The 26,515-nt window shown below is 36.8% G+C and overlaps 1 protein-coding gene across 1 annotated transcript in view; it reads right to left on the reverse strand.

Annotated features, from left to right (window-relative positions):
* ZFPM2 (zinc finger protein, FOG family member 2) overlaps nucleotides 1-26,515 on the reverse strand; it is a 459,876-nt gene that overhangs the window by 151,278 nt on the left and 282,083 nt on the right. Inside the window, exon 5 of the mRNA XM_059902062.1 lies at nucleotides 2,829-2,940. Coding sequence (XP_059758045.1) covers nucleotides 2,829-2,940 — 112 coding nt within the window. The remainder of the gene's footprint in view (nucleotides 1-2,828; nucleotides 2,941-26,515) is intronic.

Raw genomic sequence — 26,515 nt, forward strand, 5'->3', positions numbered from 1 at the left:
CAATATTTGGTCCTGGGACTTTTCCTTTAATCTTAGGGTTATGTGAAGTGTACTTTGGTAAGTGCCATATTATGATAATACTCTGTGATTTCTGCACAGAAATGCTTGCGTAGTTTAAGAGAATTTATTCATCATGTAATAGCGTCAAGGGGAAAGGTAGAGTCACACAGTACAGAGAGTATAGGATTTGGAATTATCAAAACCTGGATTTAAATGTGGCTTCTCTGTTAGCTCTCCTGGACCAGGGACAACCATACTACTGCTCTAAGTCACACACAATGTAGGTTGTGTAAAATGAGAAACACACTACTTATCTCATCTAGCTGCTTGAAAGCTTAATGCAGGGAGAATGTATTCTAATATGTACAACTCAGGCCCTCGATTAGACAGATGTGTGTTTGCATCCCACTTTAAACACTTAGTATTTGAAACACTTTGCTGTACAGCAGAAATTAACACAACATTGTAAATCAACTATACCTCAATTAAAAAAAAAAAAACACTTAGTAGCTATGTGACCATGACAAATTACTTAATCTAGCTATGTCTCAATTTCATTTTTTGTAAAATTGGGTAGGATGTTAATTACCTACTAGGAGGTATTAAATGATGATTAAATAAAATTATGCATATACAGTAGTTACTGCAGTCCTTGTTATTTGAATTGCAATGCCATCTGTTCTTGTAAGTTGAACAATATCGAGTTATATTTTATAGGTTAAAAACTACTGAATATTAGGAATTCATATTGTTCATCATCACAGTATGTGATGTGTCTATTATAGTTTCTAGCAACCATTCATCATTTGTTTATCTGGTCAACCAATCATTATTTACTCTGTGCTCTTTTTGTACAGGCAGCATGCCAGACCAAGGATAAAAAGATGACTGAGACATAATCCTTGCCCTCAGTAAATATAGAGTAGATTGGAAAGGCAGGCAATAATACCTAACTTTTTACTACTCTTTTTTTGAAACATAAAATGATGATCATAAAACGAGGTTAAAAGAGCAATGAGAGAAGTGCATAGAATTTGGTATGGTAGTACCAAGGAGAGGATTCAGGGGTGCTTAATAAAGGATGGCTGTTATTATCCATGTACAAAGCTAGCACACAGTTGGGCTCAATCCATGCTTTATGAGTTAATTAATAAGCTTCTACAAATTACTCCAAAATGTTTACTGCCAAGAGGCTTAAGGTATATCTAACCATAATGCAAACACATAAACGTGTTCAAACTAAGGTACTCCATTGAACATAGAATTACAATTTTGTTATAGTGTTTTTCCTTATGTAACAATATAATAATCATCTCTTCTAAAACAATGCCCGATTTAAACATGTAATGGATTTGGATTATGATAGAATAGCTGTCCTCTTGGTTCCTCCATATTATATTGCCATCATAGAGATAAGATATTGCACAACAAAAATTTAGCGCCAGTCATTGATCCTACACTCCAAGCCATCTCTTGTAGTGTTTGCATTCTGAATGTGGACACTGGTAAGCTGGTTCACTATAATATCGCTTCCCATTTTGATAGAACATAGTGACATATCCTGGGAAAATCTTAACTTCCCTTCTAGTTAAAAGCTCCCACTAGCATACTACAGGTATTTGGTGTTTGAAAATAAGTGGGTATGAGACCAGCAATTACAGAAGGAAAAGGAATATAATCAGATCCTGGTGTGCAGATTGTCTTTTTTAGCTTGCAAATTCCCTCTTTCTGGTGTTTCAACTTTCAAAGGCTTATGGTAGTTTAAAGGCAATCCTCTTATAAGTGTACAAATTGTAATGATTATAGGAACAAGTTGTAATTGTTTCTAGCAAGTTTTTAAGAGTCTTTGATGTTATGATTAGTGTTTTATATGTTAATATATTGATAGGGGTGCTTATTTGCTTGTTCCCTTGTATGCTTTTATGGTTTCTAGGTTCAATGTGCAAATACATCTTTGATCTCAGTAGGTCTATTTGGTTAAAAAAGAAAGCGAAAAGAAATTAAACATGAGAAGCACAAAGTTTTGCAATATTTACGAAGGAGTGAGATTAGGGATTTCACTGTAAAAGTACAGAGCTTGGGCCCAGAACTTGAATATGGAGAAAAGTGCGGCAAATCCCACCACACACGTGGAGGGGCCTGAGTTTGGGGGAGTCGGTCCCATGTTGTGTGTCCCGGAGCAGCGGTTCCTTTGCAGCCAGGGTGTAGCTGTTTGACGCAGTCTAGGTTGATGCCACACTGAGCAAATCAAAGGCAATGCTCTGCAAGCCATCGCTTCCTCTCTAGCATTTGCCTCCTGCCCTTCAGAAATCACCATGGGGAGGAATTCTCAGTCTTTGCAACGGCTTCCTTTTCAGCTATCCCCTCATCGTGTGTGATTTCAGGAAACTGGCTGGAATGCAGTGCCTTCTAGAACTCGCACCCTGACACCCTGACATGGACTGCCAAATTTCAAAAGGAATTTACTTTTTGATGGATGATGCCTAAGAGAGGAATCCGAGATTTCATCAAACCCCCTCTGAATAAAAGTAACAGCGAGGAAGGTACTAGTCAAGGCACTCCAATCCACGGTTAGGTGAATGTGTATGGCGCTAAGTAATTAATGGTCTAACACATTTTGTTTTATGCTGTACAGGAAAAGAACAACAACAACAACAAAAAAAACCAGTAGCCTTGCTGAAACTACAGGTTAGGGAGATTCATAAGGGAAAAAGGAAGAGAGAGGATCCCATTTTACTTTGTACTCCCATTTCAGCTCATTTGGTTCTATTTTGCAACACTCAGGTTTCAATACATCCAAAGCGAGAGGGAAATGATCTTGCACTTACCTTTGCTGTACACAATGCAGTTGTTTTTGTTGTCTTCCACTCCTTGCCAAGTCACATCCAGTAGCCACTTGGGACCAGCAGTCAGCACCATCGGCACCTGAGCCTTTGTCTTCTGTGGAAAGAATGATAACAAACGGATGCCATTTGCTTTCGTTGATTAAAAAGTTGAATAATAACTGTACTAATCATTTTATTTTTCCAAATAACTAAATCTCCTAAACCATAATCCAAGTCCTTATTCCCCTGTCTCATGATATCTTTTTAAGACGACAGAAGCTGTAAAGCTTTACTGCTTTCACTAATCTGAATGGTAGAATTATTATCTAGAATATTTTTTTTCTAAATGATACTGGATCAGATCTCCAAGATTAGACAGATCTCTTGCAGCTCTGAATTATAAAGAGAATGCAGATGACTTTCATTGCAAAGACCAGCCTGTTTAGAAGTGAACTTTAGACACATTGTACTTTACTATCAACAGGATCTCACTATTTCCTGAAACAGACAGGAAAGAATTTAAAGAATCAGGATCCATTTCAAAGCTCTATCCTGAGCAACATTTATATTAGAGTAGGAATTTATTCTGAATGAATAATGAAATCCACCAACACCCTTTTCTAAGTATGGATATGTAGTCCCACTGAAACTGAAATAATATTAATGCTAATGACTCACCATACACTGTCTCCAAAGAGACTATAATGGAGGAATTGGGAATAAATTCAGATGCAGAGCAACTAAAGCATGACATTCCTTGCTCTGAAAAGCATAGAAGCAGGGAGACAAGTGCTCTAGTTCTAACAAAATATTTTCAGTGTACATTTTAAATATAAGGCTCAAAAGGGTCATCATTTTAGGCCGTTTGGCACCCAAATTATTTGTCTTTAACTATGTTAAACACGGCAGGAAATAAACCAGGGAGGAAATAAGTAAGCCTTAGCAAGACTGGTGTTTCCCGATGAGTCAGAGCGAATTGGCATTCAGATGTTTATCATTCACCAGCCCACGTTCTGTATATCAACTATCGTGAAACCACAACACAGAGTACAATACAAGGGTCTCAAGGTAATTTCTGAACTGAATTTTCACCTAGATATGATCCTGCCGAAGAGATCTCAGCCCATTCTGGGACTTTCCCACATGTTATGTGCTATCACAAATTTCCCAAATTGGCATTAGCAAGTATCCACTTGAGGAGTTCTGTGTAATCTGGCCATTTCAAATCTCTCAGGAATCCGGAAACCTCGTTTCACTGGCCAAATGACAACACTGATAGTGCATGAGACACAGATCTATTGATCCTGAAAAGCCATATTAAAAGCTACGCATAAAATCAATGCTAACCCATTTTTGATGTATCAATTATATTGTAAGAGGTAAAACTACCATAAAATATACTACTTAATGGAAAAAATCAACCATGACGGACAAATTAAAAATAAGTCTAAAAAAATCCTTCAAATATTAAAACAGAGGAGGCGGTAAACCAGATCAACCATAAGAAGTACTAGCATACTGATTTTTCATATTCATACTTTAATTCATTTTAAAAGTCTTTAATTTTTCAACTATGCGTCTTAATATTTGGAAAGTAAAACCATGAAAAACAGTTATCTGAAAGCCCTGGGTGAAGAAAGTAATTTTATATTATAATTTTTAAAAACAATCTAGACAAAGTGTTATCAAGTTATCCCTCTGGTTATTAGTCTAAGTCAGGGGTCTCCAATCCCCGGGCTGCAGATAGGTACTGTCTGCTGCCTGTTAGGAACCGGGTCGCACAGCGGGAGGTGAGTGGTGGGCTAGCGAGCGAAGCTTCATCTGCCACTCCCCATCACTCGCATTACCGCCTGAACCATTCCCATCCCCCCCATTGCTCGCATTACTGTCTGAACCATTCCCTCCCCGCCACCCCGGGGAAAAATTGTCTCCCACGAAACTGGTCCTTGGTGCCAGAAAGGTTGGGGACCGCTGGGCTAAGTGACGATTTTGTTTTTCTATTTTCAAAATAGAATTTGAGAACAAGTAAGCTTCTTCAATCTGAAATGATAGTGGCCCATATCCAATTAAATCATAGGTCTTAATTATGCATATTTCAGCTCCTTTTACTACTAGAAAAGCAGGTAAGTCCATAGATCAGGGTCAGCAGGTCTCCAAGCAGTAAGCAGAACTAGTCATGGGAGAGACTCCACCAGTTCAATAAACCTGTGCATGGGGGATTTAGTGGTGTTATTTGTAACATCTGCTCTCTTCTGATCTTAAATAACAGACTTCAACAACAGGCATCTGGCTCATTTCTACTGTATTCTCTTATTTCATGAGAAAGATATGCATCTTAAATTATTTAATCTTTATACCCAAAGTTCTTAAAGCCACATGGATTTCCACACAGTAAAGCAGCTTTTACAATTTTCCATAGATAATATGAAAAATAAACATTGATCACAAATTCTTTAGGGAATCTTTACTGTAAAGTAAATCAGTTGGTTTGCCAGTACCACAATCTTCCATTAATTTTACAAAGCAACCTACTGATCCAGTCTTGTGCTTGGTGCTAGGAATAGGAGGAGGTCTTTTTCGGTGAAGGATACAGATACATTAAAAAAAAAAGTTTACTATAAGGCAAAGAGTAGCAGGTAGGGAGTGCAAAGTCATGTGTAAATTGTTTTGGTGTCAATGAAGGGCAAGAGAGAAACTCCTGTCCCGTGGCTTCTGGGACGGTATCATGCAGGAAGTGACCTTCAGGCAGGATCTTGAAGGAGAGACAGGAAGCATTTGCAATTGCTAGTAATGGCCTGGGCGAAGTCTGAGCAGTGTATAAGAGTGGTATGTACAGGAAATAGTGACTAGTTCTGGGATTCTTTGGCTTCAGTTCTTATATAAAGTCTTTAGAGCTGTTCTTCATATACAGAAAGCACAAGATAACAGTTACCTGTCATCACTGGAATCATCATTTATACTATTATTATCACTACCTATAAGTGGAAGGGCCATAACAGCATATGTGTCTAGAAAAGCAGGTTAGAATCAGATCTTGAAGGACCTTTTCATATCAAGCAAAACCTTTCTGTGCTTAAACCTCTAAGCAGAAGGAAGACAGTAAAGATTTTTTTAATCAGCAAGAATAAGGTTGCTACTATTGCTGCTACTTGTGCAAAATCCCTTACTTATTTAGTCCTCATATGTATTTTCAGACAAAGATATTGCAACTCAAAGATTAAATAGTTTCTTTTAGGTCAAATAGCTGGCAGAAGACAGAGCCCATATTTACATTTAGCTCTGTTTCCAAACACTACTGCTCCTAGGGTGACCAACCGTCTGCATTTTCCTGAGACTGAAGGGCTTCCCAGGATGCTGGATTTCAGTGCTAAAACTGGAAAGTCTTGGGCAAACTCAGATGACTTGTCCAGCCCTGCACCTCCTACTATAGAACAGTATTAGTGGTTTACATCCATTGAATACTTGCAAAACGTTGGGTGTTAAGTACTTCCCCTCAATTATCTTTTTTGATTTTTACAACTCCAGGAGTTAGGTATTAACATTTTCTCCATTTTGTACATAAGCAAATTAAGATTTAGAGGATTTGACTTTGTGGCATGAATAAAAATAGTTATTTAATATCTTTCCTTAATGGTAAGTCAGGCATTATACCTTTTAAAACTTTGGCAAACATTTATTATGCCTGGGCCCAGGTAGAATCTGACTTTTCAAGAAACTGAATTGAAAGGAAAACAACTTCTTTGACTCCAAATCAATAAGGCAAAAGCAAAAATGTAGCAAAGACTTGGTGAAAGCTATACCCAAGCTGTAAAGAATAAGTAGATAAAAAAAATCTCAAGGGGCCAGTTATTAGTTTTGAGGAGGTAAGTCAATTTCTTTCTGAAGAAGTCAACTTTTGTAGAGATTGACTGCCTTCAAAGAAGATTACCAAGTGTGAGAAGGAAGGAGTTAGCCAGGATTATATGAAATCTACACTCCAGCAAAATCCATTAATAGAAAATAACAATAATATCCACATTGATCATTAGGTTTACTTTCCCATGTCTCTCTCTATCATAAGGATTCATACAAGTCTAGAATGTTAAGAGCCAGAAGAAACTTTAAAGTTCAGTGAGTTTAATTCACTAATTTGACAAATGAAGAAAGGCCATAGTATTTATCTAGCATCCTACAGAGGTAGCATACAGTTGGTACAACATGTTGGGAAAAGAGAATGGTTGTAAAAGGTATGGTAGGCAGAAAAATGGTCCCCCCAAAATATCCACACCGTAACCCCTTGGAATCTGTGAATATGTTATTTTACTTGGTAAAAGGGATTTTAAGAACATGCTTAAGGTTTAGGGCTACGACATGCTGAGAGGAGCCTAGATTATCCACATGGGCCCAATCTAAGCACGAGTTTCTAAAAGTAGAAGGGAAAGGCAAAACAGTACGGCAAAGAAATTTGACATGAAATGGATTCCACCTGCCTTTGCTGCCTTTGGAGATGGCACACTGCAGCCATGAAGTGAGTGTGCTGGGGTCTAGAAACTGGGAATGGGCCTCAGTTACAGGAAGTGAGGAAAACAGGGATTTCAGTTCTGCAACCTCAAGGAACTAAATTCTGCCAATAACTTGAATAAGCAGGAAATAGATTCTCCCCTACATCCTCTAGAAAGGAATGCATCCTGCTGACAAATTGATTTTAGTCTGGTGATACCCATACTAGACTTCTGATGTACAGAGCTTTAATATAACACATTTGTGTTGTTTTAAGCCACCAAGTTTTTGGCCATTTGTTTTGGTGGCAATAGAAAACTAATACAAAAAACATTCAGATTTACTGACTTATAGTTTAAAAAATGACTTAATTTCCTTATCAAATGTGCTCAGAAGTGAAACAACTTTCCCTTATTGGAATAACACCAAATATACATTGTTATTCCACAATCATCAGATATATTTAATGTTCTTGCCTTAAAGTATGAGAAAATACACAGTGGTGACTAACAATTCCTGCCTCTATAACTGGGTATTTAAAACATTTTATGATTCACTATTAACCTTACAGTTGAAGTGTGGCAGAAAGGACATTACTGACTCCTTGGAGTCAGATGATCTAGGCTGGAATCCCGATATGTGCTACTGGCAGGCTCTGAGACTGGAAAATCACTTAAACTTGAGCATTCTGAACTTCAGAATACACATCTGTAAAATGGGGATAATAATTTCTACCTCAAGGTTGTCTTATGAAGCGACCAGCACAGTGTTTCGTACACCACAGATGCACTTCAAACTTTTGCTGAATACCTACATGAATAAATGAATTTAAAATGTGCAAAGAGCGTTTCTGGAATCCCTATTTCTCAGGCACTGGTAATGTTTGTAGGGATTAGGACAGAAGTCAAGACAAAAACTCATTATGATCCAGTTTAAAGATGGTGGTAGTCATTAATGCTATTGACCAATTATTTCCAACGCTCCACTTTCCAGGTCTCTTTCAAAGTTAGGTATGGGAATATGACATCACTTCACCGATGAAATTGAATGAGAAGTAACTCGCGTCACTTTTACACAGAAGCTGTAAGACCAATGGAATCACCATCTTTCCTTGTGTTTGCTGAATTGACCGTCAAGCATGGAAAGGAGGAAGACCTCCTAACTACAGTGGCCATGTAGCATGAGAAAGAAAGAGACTGTTTTAATGTAAAAAACTGTTACAATATTAGGGTTGCTTACAACCTCAGCAAAACCTAGCTCATCCTCACTTATACAAAGGTTTTCTTCATTTTCGTTGGTTTGTTTGTTTGTTTTTCTGTATTGAAATAACCCATGGGTTTTTACAGGTTAAAGTTTGTACTTTATATCTAGGCAGTCTTGTTCAGTCATAAATCAATTCAAGGTATATAACAGGAGCCTGAATTTCAGTTAAGCTGGAATGTTTTAAAAAGAAATAGTGTGCACTTTTGAGGCTCCCTATTGTAAGTTTTAAAAAATCTGCACTCCTGGACACTGTTTGAACCCAGAGTTTCACACTTAGACAGTCTACAACTAGACAAACTTGACAAGGACAAAATGGGTCAAAAGTGTCATTTCTTAGGAATAATTAGAATCATCTAATGTGGATAAAAGAGGTCAAACTAGCATCCACTTCTCACTAACCTCTGGAGTTACTGAAGCGACAAAGGAGGGAGCCTTCAGTAAATGTTTACACTCAAGCCAAAAGGTTGCTGGGGCTAAAAGCAGGCAGCCCAAAGGCAAAGAATAGAGGGTAGTTCCAACCCAAGGGGCTGGTGACATAATGCTGTCTTAGGGATTCCAAATCTTGCTGGAAATATTTGTTGAACATTTCCAAACTGAGGCTTACTTACAAAGAGCTAGAAGTCTTAGGAAAATCTGACCTATGAAAAGAGCCTGACATTACAGTCTTTAAAAAAAAAAAACAAAAACACCCAGAAGTGGCATTTGATGGAAACATTCGCCTCCACTGACTTTAGTTTGGGAACATAACAAAATTTCATGAGAGAATCTCAAGCCAGTGCCATGAGACGTACTTTGACACTGCTGAAAATTCTCCTGGTGTGTTGCTTCCATAACTTGGTAATAGGAAAAACGGGTTGGGCCTGTTTGACAAAATTCATAGCTGTTTTGGGGCTTCCCTGGTGGCGCAGTGGTTGAGAATCTGCCTGCCAATGCAAGGGACACGGGTTCGAGCCCTGGTCTGGGAAGATCCCACATGCCGTGGAGCAACTGGGCCCGTGAGCCACAATTACTGAGCCTGCGCGTCTGGAGCCTGTGCTCCGCAACAAGAGAGGCCCCGATAGTGAGAGGCCCGCGCACCGCGATGAAGAGTGGCCCCCGCTTGCCACAACTAGAGAAAGCCCTCGCACAGAAACGAAGACCCAACACAGCCATAAATAAAATAAATAAATAAATAGTATTTCTGATTGGTATTCAGCTTTAAAAAAAAAAAAAAAAAAAAAAAATTCATAGCTGTTTTAACAATTCATAGCTGTTTCTATTCTCTCAGCTATAAAAACGTACTTGATATTAGACATTGAAGAATTTCCAAATTACTGTAGACATTAGATTAATATAATTAGTACCAGAAAAACACATCTATATATTCCTGGCCCTTAGCAATGAGATGCCACCACCACTGCCAATCTCTCCCAGCTGAATTATTCTCTACATCTAAATGAAAAAAAAAAATGCTACTGTATGTGATTTGACCTTGTATTACCACAGGGAAAATTTTACAGAGTAAAAGTTTCAGTTAATGTATCCAAGCAGTTCTCCACACTGGAATTAAATTCAAATTCAATCTGACAATCGTGAAAACATTGTATCCCTGTCCTTTTAACTGTGTGAAGGCTCTAGTGGCAGTGAGCTTGAATTTAAAAATTCCCTTCACCAACAGCCTGTTCTATGGAGGCATAAAAACTTAATATTTTGGACTACCTGGAGTGGGGAGAAATGTCAAGTGATAATTTAAGGCCCTCCACAATTGTATTTTCAGTAATTCTGGGCATGGTATATAGCCTCAACATTACTGATTTGACTAGAGCTATAAAACTTTTAGTATGATGATTTCCACCTAATAAAACTGTGCTTTTTACTAAATATCCTTTAAAAAGTTATTCAGGACACCGCGTGAATGTTTGAGCTTGATGCTACCAAGGTAAAGAATTTTTTTTCTTTTTGAAAATAAGAGTATCACTTTAAACTACACAAACAGAATTGCTGTACTCCATGTAGTACCAAAGGGTTCAAGTTACTTGTGTGGTGATATAGAACAAGCTTCTCAGCTATAACACCTGAATATTCTTCATGACTAATTAATGCCAGACATCAGTCAATATGACTAAGTATGTCATGGGCTTCCATTAAAATCAAATGCTTCCATTTAAAATAGAATAAAATGGCCACTGAGCTACATTGGGATGTCCCTTGAGTGAGAAATGCAGTCTTCCTTTTTTATTTCTTTGTCTGAAAACAAGGAGTGTGTGTGTGTGTGTGTGTGTGTGTGTGTGTTGTAGAAACAGATTTAAACAAGTAACTTCAAGAATTTCCAAACTCATACCAAGTATCTTATCTACAGTTACTGTTTAAGAAACAACAAAACAACTTAGTAAAAGATTATCTAACTTGCATTGCTTGAAAAAAATGCTACACACATTTTCAAACTCAAGCTCAAAGAAATTAAGAATACCTTCAATTAGAAAATATATGAAAAGTCTAAATGGGAAGGACATCAGTACTGTGCTATTATAAGAACCACTACACTATACCATTAGGCACAGAACAGACTTATGAATGGAAATCCCAGGAAGGTTTCATTAGAATTGTGTTTTTCTTGAGCACAGTTCTACAAAATATCATTTGAGGACAGCACAAGAGTGAAATTCCAGAGAACTTCAGCTAACAAATGTCTTCAAGTTCACTGTGGTATGTGGGATCTCAAACACGATAAGAGACTTTTCAAAAACAAAATGAGTGTGAAATAAAATGATAGAATTCTTGGCTACTATATCCATACTCCTTATGTCAAAGACAGTTTTATCTCTATGAACCAAAAATTTAAATAATCATTATCTCTGAGGTATATTTGCTTTTAGTTCTCAAAATGGTTGAAACACATTATCTTAACATGAGTCACTGCTTAAATGTAGAAATCTTAGTATAAGAAATAATGATCTTTTAGGAAAGGGAACACAAATAGTTCCACATATACAGGTCATTAAAACAATCTCTTAACTTCCAAATAAAAAATTCATTTCATGATATTTAGAACAAAATATAAAATCATTATTTAAGAGTACTCATACTAAAGATATAGATATTTCATTTTTCAAATGGGAAAAATCTTTAAATGAGTAATAAACATCTCAGTTATCCAGATATTTATTATACTTTCATTTTCAAAAAAAGAATAGACTCATTTCTCTTTCCCTTTTGCCAACTTCACTCCCACAGTCTCATCTGTTCTCCCCATACATTTGGCTCCAAAGAGGAACTACTCCCTCCAAGCTGGCAGCCATTAACTTCAACCTTTTATTTTATACGGCTCTGAAAGTCACAGAGTGTTTAAGGAGTGTTGTTTTGCTCCTGGCAGAATTTCTGGGCTTGCACTTAGTGCAATGTGCAGGAGAGTGTCAGCGCTGAAACCTTGGGAAGGGAAAAGTAAATTGCTCTAGAGTAGCCCTCCTCACATGAGGCTGTCACAGAAACCTGGGCAGGGTTCAGGGATCTGGAAAGCCGTGGTCCCAGCTGGGTGACCTGGGGCCAATCACTTAACCTCTCCAGGTCTCATCTTCCTCTTCTGTAAGATGATCTCATATGTCCTTACAGCTTGACAATAATATCACTATAAGCCTTCCTACTACAGAATTTCTGTCAAGTCTAAACTCAAATCTCAAGTGTGGAGGAGACAATAAATATGAAAATTCAACACACTGGGTTTATACTTAACTTCAGGAAATGCTACTATTTTTATTGGGGAGGCAGTAAATGAAGCCATTCTAATTTATTTTATTTGGGTATTTTAATACCAAAGAAAATGTTGTGGACAGAGAAAGCGGTGTGGTCAAAATAAAAATGTTTGTATAAAGAATCTAGAGAGTATGCAATAGATATATAGACACATTCAACTATCAATGGTCTATTTACATTAAAAGGTGGTAAATTCTATTCAGTAGTCTCTTTTTGAGAATTACCCAAAGGCATTCTGTGGAAGAGAGAGAAAGCTCTATCCTGCACAAAGCCATCCTCAGATACTGAGATATGTGTGTTCCTCACGCTTTAATCCACTGCAATCTTCCAGCCACCTTTTAGACTGTCTCATTATTATTGTTTCAGCCAATCTTAAGGCAAAAAAACAAAAAAAGGCATTCCTTATATTAAGAATATAGTAAAATTTAAAATATATATATAAAGGTTTCTTTCTCTTTTAATTACATGTTGCTTTCATGATATGCACCCTTATTTCCCTCTAGGACAATAAACTATTAAGAAATCACCTATGTTTTTAACTTAACATTATACCTGATATTCTGAGATTTGAAAGTGATGGAAAGGGTCTATGGTAAGACTGGGAGAATAAGAACGAGGAACATTTCCCCCTCCAAAGAGGAAAAAAAAAAGATGAAATTGTTGAACTATACACTAAGCACTGTGATAAATATAGTACCCTTTGGGAAGGCAGATTTTTATGAGACAAGTTATTGAAACTTGGGTGCAAAAAATTAAAAGCTTGGCAAACTAGTTGGCAGAAGTGTGAAGGTGCTACTGAGTCAAATCGAACAAAGCTTATCTAATCTGTGAGACTCTTTAATAACACAAATATTACAAACACTTAAGTATCTAAAGTAAGACTCTGACCATGAGAGTGGATTTCAATATTTTTTTTTTTTAACAAATCAACAGATGCAGAAGGACTGTACTACTTCCCCTCTTTCAGAGAATAAAAGTCAAGTGCTCACCACTAGGGGTTGGCCCTCCATTCTGGAATCAGCTGCCTTGCTTTCCATGGGGGACAAACAATGAGAAGAGAACTCCAACCAATGAAACAGATTCAGCTCTATATGCTCCTAATCCAGGGGACCTTTATTCAGTATGAAGTCAGTATGGGGCAACTAAAGGAGCACGCGATGAAGTCAGAACCAAATGAGATAAACCTTCATTAAGACTGCCCCTGGACACATTTCTCAAACCATGCTCTTTATAAAAGGAGTAGAAATGTGAATAAAAGCATAAATGTGCATGTTTTGAGAACACACACCAGGATAAATTCTGCATTTAGTTGTGTGTGAATGATATTAAAGCTTGCAGCAAGTTGGCTTACATTGTTCAGATATGTTTTTTGCCACATAACTGATATAATGTTATGTATAAACTTATTCCAATTATTAATAACTGATCAGCATTAATAAAATCTCTCTCTGTACTATTTCTATTTTGAGAGACTTACTTAGGTTATTCTGCTTTTAAAATAATCACTTTATACTTTATTAGAAATTAAGTATATTCATTATTCATTCAATAAACAGTTAATAAACATCTATTATTTATATAGAAAGCCCTAAGAATAAAGAGATAAAAAGATGAGTTTCATTTCCTCTAGATGCTCACAATGCCTCAATATTAAAAATATCTAAATGATATACACACAGATTATTTAAATCAATATTAATAATCAAGCTCATTATATTTTAAGTATATGCCTCATACATTTGGAAATTGCAATGCGTATTTGATGGTCCATGACCAAACAAAAGCATAGCAATAGATGAGAAGTGGTTAATAGACACATATTGAGGGATCTTCATGAGAATTTAGGATTATACCTTAATTTTAAAGTTTAAAAACACTAAAGCTTTCTCCAATATGGATGGATAGTCTATCAAATATGGCATATGTTTTTAAAAATTATATCTAAAGCCTAATCATAAAGTCTTTTATATACATATTTAGGATTAAGCCATGCACTTCCATTTCTATCAAACATCAGTTTACTATACACACATTTAATTATTATTACTGCTAAAGTATATCATACACATATACTGAAAAGATATATTGAAAAATATTTCAAAATTTGAAATATTTGGGGGAAGGTAGCCAAGATAAATTATCTTTATACTATTTTAAGTGTTTAGTCATTATCTTGCTTAATATGCTTGGTGAGTATTAAGTAAACCATCTCTTGATGGTTTAAAAACTTGTATTTTGGTGCCAGCTGATTGAGTTCAAATTGCATCTCCAACACCTAGTAGCTGTATGACCTTGGGCTAATTACTTAACTCCTGTGTCTGTTTCTTCATCTCTAAAATAAGTATAATAAAAGTATTTATGTTATAGATTACTTTGAGGATGAAATGCGTTAATGTATGTAATGGGCTTAAGGAAGTACTGGTATGTTATTCTATGCAAGTGTTTGGCTAATGTTCCTAATACTGCTAAAGAAATATATTTCCATAGAAATGCAGAATTCCCAGTAAAACAAGAATTTTGGCCGGGTGGAAAAGTGACACATTGCCCTAATGTATGATTTGTAACATTTTGTTAGGCATTAACTATGTGCTAAAATTCTAGGTGTTAACATTAATTTATAAATTAATTTTTCACAACAATTTTATGAGAAAGATTTCATTATGACCATTTTGTATAAGAAAACTGAGACTCTAAAATGTTAAACAACTTTTTCAAATTCACATGGCTCAAAACTGCCTTAATCATAAACTGCCTTCTATTTTCCTCTTAGCAAATCTATAAGAAACTAAATTCTTTCCATGGTGTTAAAGCAATAAGAATCTTCTTAGGAATTGTGTTAAATATCAATTCTTCATATCCATGAAAGCTAGTTTAAATGATCTTCCATGAGTCAGCGGTTAGCAGTTTCTGTTTTACATTATGCATGATTCCTAGCTGCACTTTGTATAAACTAATTGCACGGTGCCTCATTAATAATCTTCAGAGTTTTTTGAGCTGTGAAATTTATAGCTTTGTAGTGAATTATTTCTCACATTTGCCCAGTTTGGGGTCTTGAAAGTCTAGTTGAGATACTAAATACCAATATCGGGCATCGAGTAGGTATAAGGGGAATAGAATTTAACATAGTCTAGTTAGGATATAAAAAATAGTGAAAAGCAGGTAATACTTTTCAATATTCTTAATTTTATGACTGCAGATATTTTTATATCTGTAGAAATGGTTACAGCTTAGAATGGATAAAAATTAGCCTCTATAAAAGTTTCCAATCGTAAGCAGAATTCATGATGAGATCCAAGAGGTCATTAGGCTAAAATTCACTCAATTCAGCACTGATTGGGCAAGAGCACATGAAGAACAGATGCTCTTGGTGTTCAACTGGTCAAGAGACATAGTAGGGCCTCATCACAGTACTTTATGGTGAGGCATCAGCATGCAATCTGGGCTGCAAGTAGTACAGCTGTCCTTCATGCCTGGTAGGTCAATTCCACTCTTTAGAACCTCTGGATGCAGCGACTTAAGGAATCTAAACTGCCTTGTGAGGTCTTGGCTCACTGAGGAAGGATTCTCCACTTAAAGAAATAGCTCAGTCTGGGTTCAGTTAGCACATTCCTCAGCTTAAATTGGTATTGTTCACAGGTAGAAGGGATCAAAACACAGAGCAGTTTTATCGGCCAGGAAAAGTTCAAGGTCAAACTGGGAAGTCAAAAACAAGCCTCAGTGAAAAGCACTGGGTGGAAATATTGTAGAGGTGGAAAAAGGGGTAGTTCTTTTGACCCAGTGGGTCTGAAACCAAAGAGTTCAGTTGTAATTCAAATATGATTTATGGCATACTCACGACAACGTTCTTCCACAATGTGATGAGAACGATGAGGAAAAGAAGCAGAAACTTCAGTTTGTATACTTATGAATTTAACAGAGAGGAAAGTTAACACAGTGTCTAAAAGCATGGACTCTAGAGTCGGATTGCTTAAATTTAAATCCAACCTTTGCTACTCATCTATGGTGTGATCTTGATCAAGTAGCTCCACTTCTCTGTGCATCAGTTTCCTTATCTGTGAAATGGGAATAATAATACCTCATGGGGCTGTTGTGAAGATGAAATAAATTAATACTTATAAATCACTTAGACTGATACTTGACAAATACTAATGGTGTTCATTTATAATTATTATGAACATGGATTTGAGAAAATGGGGAAAATTTAAGAAATAAATATCTGTGCCTATTTAATTTATGCTATCCAGACATCAACAGAATGATCACTGTAACACAGATATAAATGTGTAAGAGATTTTACTACTTTGATGAATCATTTTACTTTTTATCCACTTAATAGATTGGCTAGTGGGTAGATAACTTCACTACTTCTAGCGCAATGGAAAGATTTTAATGGCAACTCAATATTAATGGAATAAAATCTTGCCTCACATGATGAAAAGCTCTACTTATTGGTTAAAATAAGTAAATAAATAATTTATTCTGTTTAAATTATTCCAAATTTCCTACCTATAGCTTTTATTAGTACCCACGAGATCTAAAACTTTGCTTATAGGGCATTTGGGAAATGGTTTGAAAAAGTTCTGGAAATTGAGTTCCTAATTATGCCATTCCTCTGCCTTAGGCTCTAAACTGGGAATCCTGAGTTAGTCCATATGCTGGAACAAAGCCTTAAATTTAAATACCATAATCTGAAGTACTCATTTGATTTTTTAATATGTTGTCTCATTTGTCTTTTACAACCAAACCAACTGAACGCAAAGCAAAATCCCGCATGATTACAAAGACCATGACCTTTTCCTTAGTAGTTCCTATTTCATGCTAGTTGTATATATTTTTTTAAAAATGACCTGAGAATTCACCAAATGTAAGTTTGGTTAAAAGTTTGTAACTAAGTGGTTGGATTACCTTAGTCAAAATACATCACTCTCATGAGCCCCTTTCTTCATTTGTGAAGGGAAAGACCAGGTCTCCTTTCATGAGCCCCTTTCTTCGTTTGTGAAGGGAAAGACCAGGTCTCCCGAACTCGTAGGGGACCTCTGGCTCTAGAATTTCATGTACTCTAAATAGAAGAAACTCATGAAACAGACTTGTCTAGTCTTGTCTAGACTTGTCAGCCTCTTAAAATCTATGCTCCCCTTTCTTGATGTTGAAAACACATTTATGGTCTCCTTTAATATTTAGACATTTAAACAAGCATGGGGACTATAATATGTCAAAGAAATGACACACCGGTGCCCCATCCTCTAGGAACAAAGATATAATCCCTTCAACGAAAACATATACTTTCATGTGTACTCTTGATGAAGTTCCTTTCTCATTACTTTGAGAATCAAAAAACAATGTCACTAATTCACACTGAAGTAGATTTTCCCTAATTCAACTCTGCAGAAGGAAAAAGCTAAACTAGAAACTCAAATGGAGTTTGCTCTGCCCCTTGACTCATGCAGAGCAAAAATGCCTTAATTTACTTCTCTGTCTTCCCTGTCTTTTGAGACTGTACCCCTAGATAGCACAATAGCTTGAGTACATATTTCCATGGTGTGCTATTACTGACTAAACCAAGTTCTAGTTTCTGAAGACCAAGGCAAAAGAGTTTTTTACCAAATGACATTTGTTACTATCCTTCACAGTGTTGTAAAAAGCATCCTGCTACCATAGCCACTCAATGAATACTTTACAATGTAAGATACACAGACCAGCTTCCTTTTGGCTAAAATCATACTATTCTACCACAGACCGAAGAAAGTTTGGTAGTTTTGCACTAGACCAGTTTAAGCTACACTAAAGTAAACTCAATGATAAGGTCAGTGGATGGTAAAATCTCAAGCACCAGAAATGATATTATGTCTTTACTTATTACATATAATACTAAGTGTGGATTATAAATAAACTGGAGACTTTCAAAAATCCTTCCTATTTAATTACTGTGAATAGACTAAACATACAAAACCAAACCAAATTATCTTGTAGTTTTCCCATCTTAAAAGCAAAGATTTGGCGGGGGTGGGGGGTGGGAAGGAGAAAGGGCAGAGAGTGAAACTAGTGATAAAAACGAAGGGTCCAGTGGGAGTGGTGCATATAGACTCCGCGTTCCAATAAGACTCAACAAACAGCTCTGATCAGAATCTAAGTGATGGGAAACAGCCTGTAGCTTCGAGATTAGCTGCTTCACACTATTTCTGAGTTAAGCCAGCACAAGCAACATCATGAATGCATAATTATAATTAGGCATTTGAGTATGCATAATGATCTTAAAATCGGTAAACAAAGAAAAGGCATCAGAATTCCTCAGTTATTTTAGGTATACTGTTACAGAAGACAAAATATGACTCAGATTTTAAAGAGGGGTGACTCTTATTGGAACTTAGTAGGATGAAATTTGCAAACTTGGGGAAGTTACTGATGAACCAGCATTTCTTCAAAAGTCCCTTTTAGGAAATTCCACATGAACAAGTTTAGTCAAAGAAATGCAATACAGTATTTCAAACACATGAAGCAAACACTCAGGAATGCTCATATTTAACATACCAAGGCTTAGAGACAAATAATAATAAGGTAATATCTTGGACTTCTGATATTGTCTTATAAAATAACATGTGTCCCTGGAATTGTTTGGAAAATATAATGAACTGTGATTGGCTAATATAAAACAGGTAAAAGAACTGAAAGATGCAGTGGAGAGAATTAACCACAAGTGGGGAATTTTTTTTTTAATTGTTAGATTCCCAAAATCTAACCACAAGAAGGTCTACCCTGAGTGTGTCCAGTTTTGATGTAAAATCATTTCCTTTCAGCTTCCAAAAAGGAAGATGGAACTCCACTTTTAGGGTAATATTCCTTCAGCTTTGAAAGGCAGTTATGGCATGTATTAGCCTCCTATTTTTCAGAAGGAATTATTTGATATTCTGGAACCCTAATCTTTTTCTCACGGTACTATTTTTACTGCTTTTCTCTGGAACTTGGCCAAGGTCTCCTCATTCCTCTTAAGAGAGCCTCAAACTGAATACTCCTATCTTAACAAGGGTGTCGATAAACCTGGAAGTTAATGGGTCCTACGAGGACCTAGTCCATGCATGGGGTTAGAGGCTAAGGATGCTTTGGATAGTGTTTATTCGTCTTCAAAGAGATCAAAAAATGATGTCAAAAGCTATCTGGACCTCCTCTCACCTTTTACTTTCTTCTTGCCCTTCCTTCCCACCAAAATTCAGAGAAACTATTCAATATTCTTTATCAAAGTTGTCTTTTCATTGATTTTTCTGAGTATCATGTTTATTATTTTCTTCACCTAAAATTTTTGTATCCTTAAATCCATCAGCTTTTGACCCAAACTGTTTTGACATTTACTCCAATAATAATTATTCATATTGTTTATAACCATCTTCTCCAGTGTTCTTTTGTTTCCCCACTCCTCCCCCATCTTTCCCCTTCACTTTCCACTCCTTCCCTAACCACCTTCCCCCTATCTCTCTCTCCCCTTCCACTAGGGCTTACTTTGTCCAAATAGAAAATTTTGTAGCATGGTAACATCATTACTCACCTCAGTCATCATTTGCCTGTGTTGACAACTGAACAATCAGTTGAAAATCTCAACTTAAATCATATAATCTGCTATTTGGTCTGTACATTAATTTTTAGTACATAAATAGTTTTGACTGCTGAAATCAACTTAATTCTACTTCAGTTAAACCAGCAGATACGTACTGATGACCTACAATGGATGGCAATCCTGTGTGCAGTGAAGATGACAAAGGAGCCATTATTTTGAAAATGTCTGCAAAGTGTTAAATTTTGAATTGTGGAGAGAAAAAGGATCAAGAATCAAGTGGGGTAGGCGGGCAAAAAACCTTCCCAAGGCAATGAGGGACTTGGCTGGAGAATTAGGAGAAGACAAATAACTGCAAAAGTGACTTAGATACTGAGGAAGGAGTTTTGAGATGGAGATGGAAGACAATTCTGTCAAATAAGTGGGTTATAATCCAAGCTTCACCCATGAATTTGGAAGAATGCTAGGAAAATGATCCTGTTTGAATTTTCCACTATTTACCCCGGAAAAATGAACATTATCTTATTTTTTTTCAGCTTATTGGAACATCTGTCTTTTTGCCTATGTCCTGGTTCACATGCTAAATTGTTACAGACACACAAACAATTTAAATATGTAGTGACCCTGGAGAGAGAGAGAGAGAGCACACACATAGGAGACAGGAAAGTTCACAGACTTTCTAATAAAAAGCCAAGTCTAAATATATTATTAGACATTTGAAAAATTCTTCCATACTCCAACAGAATATTTATAGTTTGTTTTCTCTCAACAATCTTATTTTATTTTTCAGTATTGGTTGGAATGACATTACTATGTTGGAAATGTTAGATGACTGTGCTAAAGACATTCCTTAATCAAACCGGGAAAACAATTAGTGTGAAATGATTAAACACAGGGAGTCCAAGTTATAAATGGGCTATAACAGTTCATTAGAAAATTCACCATTGGGAACTCAAAATACATTTTTCACCTTCACCAGTGTTTCTCAAACCAGAGGCTGCAGTCCCCTTGGGGTCTCACTATTTATGGGCATTTTTTTTTCCAACTTGATGTTTGCATTTTGATCCTAACACAACAAACATGACAACAAATACACTTTTATCTTACATAATGGCAAACCATGTCTTTGTAGTAAAAAAATACATTCGAAATACAGTAAATAGAATATTTTAATTTATATCACTTGGTGTTTTTCAAATAGCAGTCTGTAAATCCCTGGAAAACCTTGAACCCATTGAATTGTTTTTTTCTTCAAAAAGAATCTGTATCTTACTCAAACTGAGCAAAGAACTGGCATAGACCCAATACTGCAAATGGTAAAGTTTCAAGGTTAGATTACAAGAAAGTTATTTAGCTCTTAATCTAGCTATATATTAGGTATAAATTCCTGTGTCCAGGAATAAGGGTCATTTGTTAGAGGAAGGACAGAAAGGGAGGGACGATATTCCTTATCTTTCTCTGGCGACAGGAAAAATTTTAACAGGATTTGTCTTCTGCCTTCTCTCTTCTACGTTCCTGTCTCCCAGATTCTGAAATCATTCTCCCCTAATCCTTGGAGTTTTTTGAGCTGCATCAACTCCCCTAGAACAGGTCTTCACTTGAGGTACAGATGTCCTATCTCACAAATTGCCCCATGCACCAAAATGGCCATTCTTCTCTTTCACCATGAAACAAACACTTCCACTAATTCTGTGGAGTAGCTCTCAGAAGGAAAGCAGTCTGACTGAATTAACTGACATTAAGGTATGAATGATTGCTACGCTACTGATATAATTGTCAAGCTATTTCTGTTTTTCAAGATTTTTTTCCCCCTTTTTTCCAATCTGAGTAGGTACGGTCCAAGTTTGGGTTTGTTCGTTCATTTTGTTTTAAAATCTCTCCCGTGGCTCTCTTGGCTAAATATTTGATACTTGCAGAATGGCAAAGGTGGAACTTGGGGGTTTTTAAGTCAATATAATCAGCAAAAGTAAGTCAGAAGCTGTCTGTAAATAATGTATAACTTCGGTGGCCACCGAAGCCTGACATACTGACTTTTGAGATGTTTTGAGTAGGCTCAGTGGTTACCAAGTTACTACCACGGCACGGGAATGAACTGTGCTCCTAAGAGCTGTGTTCTTGTTTCAGAGAGTAATTTCTGAAACCGTCGAACTCTGGTAGCTCTATGTAACACGGCCTCACTACATAGCGCTTGTCACTAATTGGCAGAGCTGCTCCAGGCAGACCTGGTCTTGGGAAACAGACTGAATGCTTTTCTCTGCCCTTAGGAAATCTGTCTCTCCAGGTGAGGTTTGAGGCCATGTGCAAAACCCAATGTCAAGTTTGTTTTCCTACTATTCGGCCGATGGAAGGACCTCAACATTTTAGTGTCACTAGTCCACTCTTTCAGATATTCTGAAAATAAGCACTTTTCAAGCAAGATTTTTTTTTTCAATTCCCGATTTAAGGGCCACATAGCACTTAATCCACGATATAAACAAATGCATCTCTGAGACCTTAATGCAATTTGGCATAAAAATGAGGCTGATGTCCAATTTCTCATCGTGTTGTTAGCTGGTTGTTACTTGCTGGATTCAGATTCTCTCTTAAAAGTGGGAAATAGAGACTCATTTACTAAACGTTTAAGCAAAATATACTGACCTTCATTATTTTTAACTTTTCAAGGAGCCCTGTCTCCACTAGAGTTCCAAGATCAGTAATTTCCCAGAATCCTAGACCACCAGTGACATCATTTTTAATGTTTTGCTCTACTTTACAATATTATAAAAATGAATCTTATTCTGTTTTTAATCACAAGCCTTATCCAGCAATCAAGGCAGGTATATAATAAGCTAAGCTACTCTGTAAATCTAAACATTCCCTACAAATGGAAAAGATACAGCCTGGGCTCCCTGATTGTTACTAAGGCGACTATCTAAAATGAAAATCTGATTAACCCTTTTGCTGCCTGGAACTACCCATGTACCACGTTAGCTGACTTCCCTGCACTTATCTCTCCTTTTTCCCCCTCAAGAAATTCATAATTGCATTGCTCCAGAGTAGTTATGCTCTGGTTATCCTATCTGGGAGTACTGTGATGGGTGGTAGTCCCATCTGGACGGCTGAGGCGGGTGGCCGCCTCACCACCAGGAAACAGACAGTAAAACACAGGGCACATGATTTTCTGCTTACTTAAGGCATCAGTTTGATGAAATCCTTGACAACATTAAAGGATTCCCATTCAGTAAACAGCAAAGTACTACTGTATTTTCCTTTCACTCAGGAAATAATTTGACAGTAAAAGCTGTATGTTTCACAAACATATTTTCCTCAACTATTTTTGAGTGACATTAGCAACTGTTAACATTTGCTAGGAAGAATAATATTTCAAAGCATTATGCAGAATTTTAGCCAAGAACAAATATCCATCAGGCACTCTCTATTCTCCTTGTACAGTTAAACAAAAAGGGAGTTCAACAGTGAGGGAGAGGGGGATAAGAACACATATTTCCAGGTAATTTTGACAATGGGAGGCTGTGCACTAGAAATTCATTAATAGTTAGATTTAGAAAACTAAGTCCTGTAACGAAATTACATTAAAATGTCTGGACCTTTCAAAGTTCATGATTAGCAGCCAAGGTCCTTTATAAACTCCCACTTCCCACTGCCTCCACACCACTCCCCCTCCAAACCTTTCTAGAAGGATGTCTTGCTAGTTTTCACCTAGTCTTTTGACTGGAGGCAAAATGGCCCATTTGTTATTCCCTACACATGGCTTGATTTCTCCCTTTGTCTTCTGGCTAAGCCATTCGCTCCATCCTGAATTTCCTGCCCGCTCCTCTCCACCAATTCATACCCATCGCTTCCTTCAGACCTTGCTCAGCTGTCACTGCCCTGAGGAAGCGTTTCCCAGCTAACCTCCCTCCCTCCCTCGGTTCACCCTTCTATGTCCCCTTGGCATATAACTGCTTTGTGCCATTTTGTACTTGTTGATACATTGCTTGTAATTGCCTTTTTTTCCCACTGTGTCCCTGTCATTGCATTTGCTTCGATCTCATTTGTCTACATTTTTTTCCATGCGCCTCTGCTTGCTCTCTTCAACTAGTCTTATGATTTTTGGCATTTCAACCTCAGTATCAATGTCCTGCACACTGGAGAGTTCATCAATACTTTACAACTAATTAAAATAGATAATGTTCATAAATCACTTCAGCTCTTTTTAGTTTTAGTTCTTCACACTGAATTCTGTAAAGTAACAACACCTCCATCGAATGGCTTTCAAATCTCAAATCTTCAGCTCATAGCCATATCCCCCATCTTCCTTTAAGCATATTTCTTCCTAGATACTATATATTCATATTTCTTCTTTCTTACTATTATGTCAAATTCAACATGTCTAAAATGAGATACAATTTCTATAAAAACCCAACTTTCTATTACATTTACATATTTCTATTACAGTTACCAATTTAAAAAAAACTTTTCTATTTATCTAGCATTTCTAACCTCTAAATATGTTTAACTTTTGCATATGATATCGTATAGGAAGAACTCAAAAAATGATTCATTAATAAATTACACTTTTTGGTTGGGTATTCACACAGAGTATGCAGTACATCTTCCTCTTGGGAAATAATAACTGAAGTCAACACGATCAGAAGTGTAAAAGAACACGTAACATGCAACAATAACTGATAAAAAGAGATTTTAAGAATAGTTAACTACATATTTAATAGATATTAACTACACATAACTAAAAAGATGTTAAGAAACTCATTTAGAGATTAGGATCAAAAGCACTAGAGCTGGCTATCAATTCAGGTATACAAGGGAGAGTGAATATGGAGGCTTGCTTAAATTAGGAAAGGTTTTGACCAGCAGAGTGGACTTGCAGTACCAATTACCTGGTGGAAACTGCTCAGCTTAGTGAGATGGTAAGATAGGCCATCTAGTACCACAAATAGGTGACTTTGTACAAATGCATTTAACTCTTTGGAGTTATACCTCCTGAATCTGTGAAAAAAAATGAACTAACAGTTCTCAAAGATCACTCCCTCTTGTAGCATTTTATGGATCTAAACAACTAATTAACTGGGGGATGCGAGATATTAATGTCTGAGAGTGAAAGCGAAAGGAGTTGCTCTTCTGAGATATCAGGGTCCTTCTCTGTTCCCTTCCTATTTTCTCAGATCCTTCATTCATATGAGACAGAATTTATTACATTTTAAAGCACTTTCTCACCCAGAGGCGCATTTGCATTTCATCAATCAATCAAGTCTTCAGTTTAAAGGGTAAGATTTTCATGATGAAATTTCAGGTCTCAACCAATTGGAGGAAGGGAGAATTGTAAGGAAGAAAGGGAGATGGCCACTTTCCCTCTAAAATCACACTTGCAAGCCAATCCTATAAATCTATAGAAAAAATTCTAAGGGATGGCTGAGGAGGAGAGAGGGCCAAATGGCGTGAGGAGATCTGAGGGACCTATGCAGAAATCTTAAAGAGGGGAAAATTTTGTTAGATTTATTAGAAAGTTAGCATAGTCTTATGAAAAGAGTGCTTTACTCAATCCAGGGAGAGTATAGCTGAGGATAATTTGGAGGGGGTAAACGTCAAAGACAAGACTTACTTTCTCCTCTTCACCGCAAATCAACCAGCAAACAAAAGGTGGAAAGAACTGTAAGCAGGGTATCAGAAACAGTGCTTTCTCTAACTGGGTGTGTGATCAGCTAAGTTGTTTCTCAAAGTTTCAATTTCCTTATTTAGAAAATAAGGGTTGGTCTAGGTTTCTTCAAGCTGTCCTATCTTATTCTGTGATTTGGTAATATTAAGCCCAAATGGGAATACTACCAAAAGATGGCATGTAATTTTCCAAAAGGAGAGAGAATACAGCCTGTTATAGTTTATTATTAACATAATGACAGTAATAATTAGTGTTTACTGAGTGCTTACTCTATGCCAGCCTTCATGCTTTGTACTTCACACAATAATTCACAAAATATGTACGTATGTCATATTAATAGCTCCAGTCACAAGATCAGTCAAACGGGGCACAGACAAAGGTAAAGTAATTGGCCCAGAGCCACAAGCTCAACAGTGATAGAGTCCAGATTTATGACCAGACATTTTGACTCCAGTGCTGAGCTCTCCATCACCATACTATACCAACCAAATTAAAATAAGATCTGGGGCTTCCCTGGTGGCGCAGTGGTTGAGAATCTGCCTGCCAATGCAGGGGACACGGGTTCGAGCCCTGGTCTGGGAAGATCCCACATGCCGCGGAGCAACTAAGCCCGTGAGCCACAACTACTGAGCCTGCGCGTCTGGAGCCTGTGCCCCGCAACTGGAGAGGCTGCGATAGTGAGAGGCCCGCGCACCGCAATGAAGAGTGGACCCCGCTCGCCGCAACTGGAGAAAGCCCTCGCACAGAAACGAAGACCCAACACAGCCATAAATAAAATAAATAAATAAATAAACAAAATTAAAATAAGATCTGAAAAATCAAAACATATATATATATATAAAGAATAATGAATAAAACACATGACCAAGACTAGAGAAAATGTTTCATGGAAATTAATGTAATAAAATATGCCCTCTTTTGGGATACAGAGATATAATATTTAAAAGCAGACATGAAAAACAAAGATAAATATGTTTCATCTCTGTCTTCACATGCACCCACACACATGTCAACCAACTG

Source organism: Balaenoptera ricei, chromosome 17 (assembly GCF_028023285.1).
Source record: "Balaenoptera ricei isolate mBalRic1 chromosome 17, mBalRic1.hap2, whole genome shotgun sequence".
Lineage (NCBI taxonomy): Eukaryota > Metazoa > Chordata > Mammalia > Artiodactyla > Balaenopteridae > Balaenoptera > Balaenoptera ricei.